At 34.0% G+C, this 10,024-nt stretch overlaps 1 protein-coding gene across 1 annotated transcript; it reads left to right on the top strand.

Annotated features, from left to right (window-relative positions):
* The first annotated feature begins 6,324 nt into the window (after positions 1 to 6,324).
* Positions 6,325 to 9,624, top strand: LOC119193783. Its single transcript, XM_037447502.1, has 3 exons — positions 6,325 to 6,603; positions 8,976 to 9,152; positions 9,610 to 9,624. The coding sequence occupies exons 1-3, from the start codon at positions 6,325 to 6,327 to the stop codon at positions 9,622 to 9,624; spliced, it is 471 nt and encodes a 156-aa protein (XP_037303399.1).
* Positions 9,625 to 10,024: the final 400 nt, after the last annotated feature.

The raw sequence follows: 10,024 nt of genomic DNA, 5'->3' as shown, positions 1-10,024 counted from the left end.
TCTATGTGCCAAATCTCATTAATATGTCAAACTCTTAATAAAATAATGACCTATTTCAAAATTGTTAATTTGTGGCAGTCGTCGGAAAACAAATTTTTATTTGCTACCTTTTTTTTGAAATTGCTAAAAAATTTAGCTTATTAAAGATAAGTAAAAAATGGAACCAATAGCATGAAAAAACAAGGGAAAAAAACTAAAAGGTCGCAAACAGAAATTGGTTGTTTGACGATTCCCACAAATTGTCATGACATCGCACTCTTAATAAAATAATGACCCATGACATGTCATGTCATGTCATGGGTCATTATTTTATTAAGAGTGCGATGTATTTAACAGTCCCAGGCAACTAAAATTGGAAAAGCCCATACAAAATGTTGTTTGATAAAAACATTATAAATATTATGCATTCTTATCACTATAGGGATCTCCTATTCCTGTGGAGTAGTCGAATCAGTCTACCATTTGAAGTAAACGTTATTATCTTCGCCGGCCGCAGCGAGCACGCGGTGAGTCGCAGCGGCTGGCGGCAGTCGTCGCGCGGTCTCTCACAGTGCTCCTGCGGATTTCGCACGCGCGTAGCCGCAGCAAGCTCGCGATCCTCGTTACGCGAACTTTTCATAAACAAACATTTTTGAAGTGGTTTGTGTGTGATTTAGTGTTAAATTTTAGATAACGTAAGTGAATTTTTAATCGTAAAAATTATGTTTTAAGTTTTGTAATTTAAACAACATTGTTATTATTTTTTTATGATGTAAAGGCAAACGAGCATTTAGTTCATCTGATGGTAGTTTTATTATTTTTTAATTATAAATTTCTTATAAAAACTAATAAATATTAGTAAGAGGTTTTCATTTATTTATACAAATTAAAATTTTATATTATTAATTGTTTAAATTACTTTATAGTATTACGTGAATTTATTTACTTCTTGTATTAACTCTTTTCACATTTTATTTTCACACACATCAATTTCACCTTCTAATGTTTTTCAATTTTACAATTTCATATTTTTCCTAACCATTTCTTAGAAATATTTTTTTACAAAATACAATTAACTAAGTAAATAAATAATTAAATTTATATCAACGTAATGACATAAGTACATAATATGTTGATAATTATAACATGTAGTTACTTATCAAGTTACCCGCAGGCATTAAGCGATAGACCAGCCTTCGCTAAGAGCAACCAACTTAATTTAAAGCTTACAGACCCCCCATGCAGCTTATAAAAATTATTCACTCGGTGTAGATCCAGTTTTATTTGCTTTGAGTCCTAATAACGCTACATAGCTCGGGTTTTATTAAATTGTGAGCTAAATGCTTATTATATTTATCAACGTCAAATAATAAAGAAAGCGATTAAAATGTATTGGCCAAAAATAACGTTTAATATCCGTGAGTTAATATTAAAACTCTTACTAGAACTTCGAACATCGTAAACAAAATCAACGTAAACAGACAGCTTTTCAAGGAAATAATTTCAAAATTAATCTTTATTTTGTAAGATCGCCAAAAAATCTAAAGATGTTTTAATCACCTTAAATACTGGGAATTCCCTCAAAACGGCTTTCAGACAACCACCGGGCTTTTAAACTAGTCTTTAGGAAACTATTGACTATTGTTTAACATAAACTTTCAACTAAATTTTATAAATAATAATAATAATATCAGCCCTGTATTACATACTCGCCCACTGCTGAGCACGGGCCTCCTCTACTACTGAGAGGGATTAGGCCTTAGTCCACCACGCTGGCCTAGTGCGGATTGGTAGACTTCACACACCTTCGAAATTCCTATAGAGAACTTCTCAGATGTCCAGGTTTCCTCACGATGTTTTTCCTTCACCGTTAAAGCGGCGATAGCCTAGTTGGGTGTGGAACGGACTGCGAAGACGAATGTCCGCAGGTTCAAATCCCAAGGGCACACACCTCTGACTTTTCTAAAAATCATGTGTGTATTCTTTGTGAATTTATCGTTCGCTTTAACTAAATTGTGCTATACCGAATAGATTATTTCTGCCAAAAAGCAGTATGCAAATGTTGTTGTGTTCAGATGTTACGATCAAAACTACCGTATCTTTCTATTGGCAATATAACCTCTGGTTAACCATGTTAGAAAACCATACAAAAGGGATACTCCGGGAGTCGAACTCGTGCCCTCCTTTTCCACACGATTATTCGCACTAGACCATGGATGCGATTTAGTTACATAACTAATATTATGCAATATAATATTAATATACTTACATGCTTTATATTGTCATCAGATTCACAGAATCTTAGATTATAATAAATAAGGTAATTATTTAAAATATTCGAGATGCTGCAGTTTAAGCCCGCACCGGGACAATTTGTAATCCACAAAATGATTTATACAGAACTTTGGATCATCAAGCTTTTCGTAGCACTGAATTGCATTATTCACTTATAATCATAAAACAAAGTTATTACACTGGCTATCGCAACACATGATAATAATGTTTGTTGCTTAGTAGCAGGCATCAACAAAGCAACGGTATCTTTATAAAAGACCTATCTGGTAAGTTATCGAGTATGGTGTTGTTTGTGTTGGCATTAAATGTGTGATTTGTGACACATATACAGGGCGCCGGCTTTCACCCACGATTGAACTATTATCCAATTGATATGTCCGCGGCTACAGGACGCGTGTACTCTAATCTACCCGCCATAGTACATGTGTGTACAGCGAGGTGATACCACGCGTACAAATCCTAATATAAAAAGAAATTAAAGTTTATAACTGAAGATGAATTATTATTGAAAAATAAGTTTATTATTTTTTACGATAATGGACAGAAATATATTATGAAGTGGGTATATTTATTAATATATGACTAGTTAATACTACTTGTGCCTACAAATATGAGAGCAAATAAAAGAAAAAAAAATTAACTGCTTCTCTATATGAATGCCTATTTATAAACAAATTGTAATAAATGTTTCGCTGAGTTTATTTCATGTCTGAAATGAACTCGTGAAACACTGTTTATTAACTTAACTAGAAATTTATACGTAGCTTTCCAAGCATAGAATCAAACCCAAGATTCGCCTATTTAGGAGCATTAGTACGTTCAGCTCTGCAACTATAATATATCAACTCGTTATATCATTTAAATTGTAGAACTTTACTTAACTGGTGGTAGGTCTCTCATATGTATGTGAGAGTCTGCCTGGGTAGGTACCACCTCAATGTGTGTTTCTGCCGCTAAGCAGCAGAGTGTAATTACTGTTGTGTTCTGGTATGAAGAACATTGTAGCCAGTGTAACTACTGGACTTAATAATTCTTATCATATCATGTCTCAAGATGACGAGCGCAGTTGAATACCAAACAATACTTTATAATTCAAGGTATTGGATGGTGTTTCTAGTGTGATGGGCGATCGTATAGCTTACCATCAGGCGAACGGCAAGCTCGTATCGTAAATTCAAAGTAATAAAAAAAAAGATTTTTAGTAAATACAATTGCGTTTTTTGTGATGTCTAACGATAGACGCTATCATTGAATATCAAATAGTATTGAAATTTGGATTCGTCGAGTTTTTGTGGTCGTCGGGAACGTATAGTTTATAGATGCGGTTCGGTTTTATCGTATTTTTGTGGATTATTGATATGCAGTGAGAATATTTTTAAATAGGTCATCTTTGATTGCATAAAATGATGTTTATAAATAGCATTACAGGCTAATGTGTGCTTGCCGATTCAACGAGGAGATAGCTTTCCACCCGGAGGAAAAATTCAAAGAATCCGCAGATAAAGTATTGTTTCCATCCGCCATCTTTATTCTAATATTCGGTTCAAGAAAAATAAAAATGTTAATAAATATTAAAAATGCAGAAATTACGCACTCAGAAAGAGCTATATTATTATGCTAAATGCTACCAATAAAATTTAATACCTACCCATTTCATTCACGAAAAAACGGATTTGATATTTTAACAGTATTATATAGATACAAAATAAATAGGTGGTGTAGTTATTGTGTTACACTCGTAATTAATAGTTCCACGCGTCATTGGGAATTCTAGCATATTTTGACCATTCATCATTATTTTTACAGTATTTCCCTATCTACTGTGTTTTATTGGTTTTTATAGCAAAATTCTTGGCAAAGAAAGTTTGTGATCCAGTATTATATCGGTTTATAAAGACTTAGTGCTTTCTAATCTAATGTATCCAAATTATACTGCGGCAATTCACAGAAATGGCTCATAGATGTATTGAAACCAATTGTTATAACATTATATATATGTATTGTTATAACATCGCATTAGTATTCAGATATATTATATATGTATAAATAATAAATAAATAAATAATAAAGTTACGGGTACAAGTCGCTAACTTTTTAAATACAATTACTATGAAACTGATAGTTGGTTCAGCAAATAGCTACGGTAACTAATCGGTTAATAGTTGTTTTCACTAAATTATAATAGCAAGCGCAACAAGTTGATAGCGTGTACTTGGCGTCTAAGTTTACGCAGCGACGAATATTCACATAACAATCAAGTACAGTTTGATAGAGCCTATTTGAAGCGGTAACGACTTAAACCATATGTGAACGGAAGTGCAAAAGGTTACATATAATAAAATAAAAAAAGTAAAGAATGACGAGCTCTTCGCGTGACACCGCAGACTAAGAATTACTAATTATAATTATCTCTTACAAGACTAAACATATTTTTTTTGTCTCATCATGACGAGTGCTGTGTGGCCCAGTAATTTTAAATTCTTATTCAACTAATATTACTCTAATAATATTAAAATTTCTCTCTTATGCAAAAGTGATGCCAATAAAAAAATATTTTCAACCTTGGAAGCCTATTGTTTCTTCATAGTCTATCGCTGTTCGACTATGTGCAGTTACTTAAGTCATTTAATTTTTAAGACCGCCAATACCATTAAACACTCATAAATTAAAAGTAGTAAGATAAAAGAAAGGAAGGGGATAATTAGACTCTTTAGCTAAAAGTAAAAATTACAAATCGAAAATCTTGCCATTAGAAAGACAACACTAATATTTTCATAGTTCTAACAGTCTAATGCTTCTTACTTTTAATAATTAATTTCTTAAACATATCGCAGTTTGGTGCCATGTGCTCCAGTGGGTTGTTGCGAAATGTCCGTTCACCGTGCGACCACTTGTATCGTCGCAGTGGTTGCCAACAACAATAATCGGATTTTCCTTCACCTTTATAACAGAAGATGTAGGTCGGTGGACGCAGTATTCCGTGTGTTTGTCAAAATGTAAATTACATATTTGTATTCCACTAATTTGCTTGTTGTAAACACGTAAATTACTTTTAGTTTTCAAGCAATAATTTCGCTTCACATTTTATGACACCTTCCCTGTAGACCTTCTATGAGAAACAACTTTTAAAAAGTTTTAAGAAACAAAAGGAAAATATGAAACAATTTAATTCCTAATTCGGTTCAGCAATCAGTGGTTACAATACTTCCCCGTAAACACTCTCAAACTTAGTCTTCACATATTTGTGTAGGAAAAAATACCAAGTTCAATTGCATTTCAACTCCCACGCATATATTTGAATAAAAAAACGTTGAAGCGATTGTTTGAATATAAAGCACGAGCCACGAAAACAATCTCTAGACAAAACGACTTTAAAATAGCAAAAAAACTGATGTTCGATATATATTCCGCAATTTTAGTTTTAGTATCTCTCCATACATTAGTATGAGTTTCACAATACATAGAATACAAACTGTGTTCCATTCAATGATCTTCTTAATTATTTTTATTTATTCTAAAATGTTCTAGAATTAAGACTAAGTATTTACTCTATTTCAAATAGGCTTTTAATATATTACAAGTTTTATTCCTTAATTTTTAAAAATTATTCATCAGATAACGTTATGCTACACGAATACAATGCAATAGGCACTGGGCTTAAAATATCATTTGTATTGCTTTTACACTTAGGCGTTAGGGTTCAATTTCTACATAAAAGCAGACGCAAAGCTCCTCGCGGGCAGCATAAACTAACCCAATATTTTCTGCAATAATGTAAAAGCATATTGGAATGACATCACGTGAAATGTCGATGAAATATGGAAACGAAAATGATAAAACCATCTTTCAATTCGTATTTGTATACCTTTAACATTTTGGGTGGTTTCAATGAATATTATACAAAAATAGTTTGTCTACGAAATCTAAACATAAACATATTGTTACAGCACACATTCAGAAAACATGGCATGTGCACACCCCGCATGCTAAACTGCGAAACCGACTCCGACACGACCATCGACTGCAAATGAGTGATTGAATTTAGACAAAATGGAGACATTGTCAACGCTAGCTACTTTTGCGACCGGGTTCGACATAGAGAACACAACCGCGACGCTCAACGCAACGAATATTAGTACAATCGCGCCCGCCGTGTCTTCGGCGCCGAAGGGGAAGGTGTTTGGAGTGGTCCTGAAAGTGGTGTATGCGATAGGTATAATCGGAAATGCAGCAGCGATCATAGCGCTGCGGCGCGGCGAGAGGAGAGTCAGGAACCGCAAGCATCTGCTGCTGCTGACGTCACTGGCTGCGAATGATCTTGTCGCTTTGGTGAGTCGTTGAAGATGTATTGTAATTGTTTACGATCTAATAACAAGCGATAGCGAAAAGAATAAAATTGTATACAGTTCTGAATTCGACTTCCGACTGGAAGGTTACAATCTTTGAATATTTTAAATCATAAATACCAAGTTGGCTGAGATTGTAATTTGTACTGACATGGTGATAGGCTCGCGAATCACCCCCTATTATGTCATAGGATGAGCTAAGCTGGATATGGAATGGTGGATACGTTAATAACTCCTCTGTCCACCCCTTCAGGGATAGTAAGCGTAATAATAACAGTGACCGATGATAATTAAACAATGCTACCAAGAGAAATAGCAACCTACTGTGTGATACAGTGACTAGAATTTATTATCAAGATCTATTGACTACTGAGCAATAAAACTGAACGGAAAAGCTTTCAATCGTAATGTCGGGATTGTTCAACTCTCTCCGAGCCGTAAATATACCGCGTGATGTATTTTAAGCGTGTTCGTCTTGTAAAATTGTTTAGTGATAACGTATTTAGGCCGTGATCAACGAGGAGCCGAATTCGATTCCAAGCAAAAGTTTCCGCGAGCTTTCCTACTTTCCTAAACTTGAATTTTCTGGGACTGAAAATCCATAAAGTTGAGAAGAAGCCCCATGCATATCGAGCATTTTATTCTGTATTGCTATAATTACACTCACGACTTTTATCCCGAAGAGGTAGGCAGAGGCACAACTTGTTCACAGACTTTATCGTGTCATTAGTTTACATCTCTTAATATATCATCAGTGACGAAACTGTAATGCTTACCTTGCAAGAAAAATCAACGAGACTAAAAATCCGGTGCATCTATAGTTAATTTTATAAAACAGATATTAAAGGTTTTAAAAACACTAATAGTTGATTTTCACTTAGGTTTCATTGTCTTACAGAAAACTATACTAAAAAGTCATTTTTAATAGCTATTTGCATATCATATGACCAGTCAAAGAGCCTAACATAATGAATACAGCCCATCCCTACATAGCCTTTTTATTGAATTTCAATTTTTTTCTATTTCTTGTTTAATATTGTAAATTAGCTGAATGTTTACACAACAGTCATAACTACTTATCACCAACCTTATCAATGTATACATAATAGTAGATAAACAAACACAAAAATAACATTAACTAATTAACTAGTTTGAAACTGGTCCATAATCAGCTGTGCACAGCATCCCGATGACATTATTGCATATAAAATGTATGCAGCGACGTTCTGATCGACAGGGCCGAATGTATAAAGGGTTTATTGTCAAAGTATGATTATGAAACTCACAATTCTGTCTTTGAATTCATTCATATAATTATTGATTAATAACATATCATCTCTTCAGTTTGAAATAATAATTAGACAACAGTTCTCAGGTTATTTACTATAAATATCAATAATTATTACAAATTTATGTATATTTGGAATATCCAGTGGTTGTTCCATTATAACTAGCTCCAGTAATATGTTACAATAATAATAACTTTAAATGAACTAAATTATAAAGTGTCACAGCACGCATTGACGAAAAGTAAAACCAATTTTACAGTATAATACACGCTGCGCCTAGTGGGAGTTACGTACTTTTAATGGCTTTACTGTTGTTTTATTAATAATAAGATTTGTAGACGTTATGTAACGATGTTGTTGTAATAAATAAATAAAAACTATGAATATTAACTACATATAAACCAATAGTAAATAAAAGTAACAACTACGTTAAATGTGATTACATTAAATAAAAATAATATGAGAAGCTAATGGGGTTAAATTAATAAGCAAAATATAATTATGATATAAATAAAATAAAAATATAATATATAAAGACTTTGCAGCCTTCATGGTCATGGTTAGTCCCCCCCCGCGTGACCATGAAGGCTGCAAAGTCTTCGAAACGTCGGGAGAAAATAATAATATAAAAAACCGCGATAAAATCCGTTTAAATAGTTTTTAGTTTTTATTTCAATGTCTAACATTCGCGTAAACATAAGAAATCATTATGATATAACTTACTATAAAGAATTCGGAAAACGTGCAAAATAACCTACACACTTTAATCTCTCAAAATGTCAAAAAATACATCAATATCATCCAAGAGTCTCAAATTCGATCCCAATATGGCGATTGGTTCGCCCTTACTACATGAGACCGAACAGATCGACCGAAACGTGGGCGTGATAACGACTCTGCAAGGAAAGGAAGGTGATGTATCTATGTATTAGTATTATATATATATTTTCTCCACATGGGTACGGAAAAGGTACCCCACTGCCCCTGATAAGTGGATAGGGTCTAGTAGAATGCAGACGGACGAGAAATGATATGTTCGTATTCAGTATCGAGGAGTGTTCTGCAGGTGGGCATGATGCTGGCCATGGTACTGGCAGAGCACGTGCCGGGCGTGCGCGACACGCGGCTGCACTGCGCCGCGCGCGTCGTGCTGCGCGTGTTCGGCGTCGGCAGCGTCTGCATCGCCGTCACCATGGCGCTCGAGCGGTACCTCGCACTTACCAGGCCCTTCCTCTACCAAAAGGTCAGTGCAATTAACACTTTAATGTAATGATATAGGACAGATTTTTATGTGACAATGTTTTCATTATGTTCAATAGTTGTATAGGTGAAAAGAGTTAGGGACCTTTAAAGAAGTAAACACTTAAGTGGTCATTAAATTTTCTTACTGATTAACAAAACATTACAGAGTACTAAATATATACAATTCATAAAAACCTGTAAATTATGTATCTAGGTAGCAAACCTATTATACACACCGTGAAAATCCTATTGCATATCTTATTTTATGACTTACTAGAAACTACGTAACTCAACTAAACTTGCCAATCATTTCTAGACTGCACAAAACTCCCTAGCAAGTATTTTGTTTTGTAGAGATCCTGACACAGCAATGAGTCTCGATTTCTGTGGTTAATAAAGTTCAACTAGTATTAGTTATAATAACTTTCAAGTTAAGTGAACTAAGTAACAATGTTCAGTCGATCGGCGCCTAAACTGGTTTGATTTGAGAAATTTATTTGCTCATAGCTCCACAGCGACAGTGTCATATTACGGCAATATTATTTTACTGGTCCAGATTCAACAACTATACTTCAAGAATTTATAGAAACATTTAAAGGAATTTTAAGGGAAATTAATACTCATTAACTGTCTAATGAGGCACTAATCATAGCGGATGTATGAATCGACACAGTCGTGAACATAACGAAAAACCTTAAATGAGGATATGCAAAGAGGCATTCCTGTTACTAATTCTTATATTTAACCACAACCAACAAGCTCTAAAGCTGATAATATTTATTAGTTATTTGTTTGTGGTTGTTCAAATCTATTTTAACCACAGATTCCAGCGTCCTACACACCCTCAAAAAGAATGGGACATCGGCTTATTTC

This window comes from Manduca sexta, chromosome 6, assembly GCF_014839805.1.
Source record: "Manduca sexta isolate Smith_Timp_Sample1 chromosome 6, JHU_Msex_v1.0, whole genome shotgun sequence".
NCBI lineage: Eukaryota > Metazoa > Arthropoda > Insecta > Lepidoptera > Sphingidae > Manduca > Manduca sexta.
This window is presented reverse-complemented; position numbering and strand designations above follow the sequence as displayed.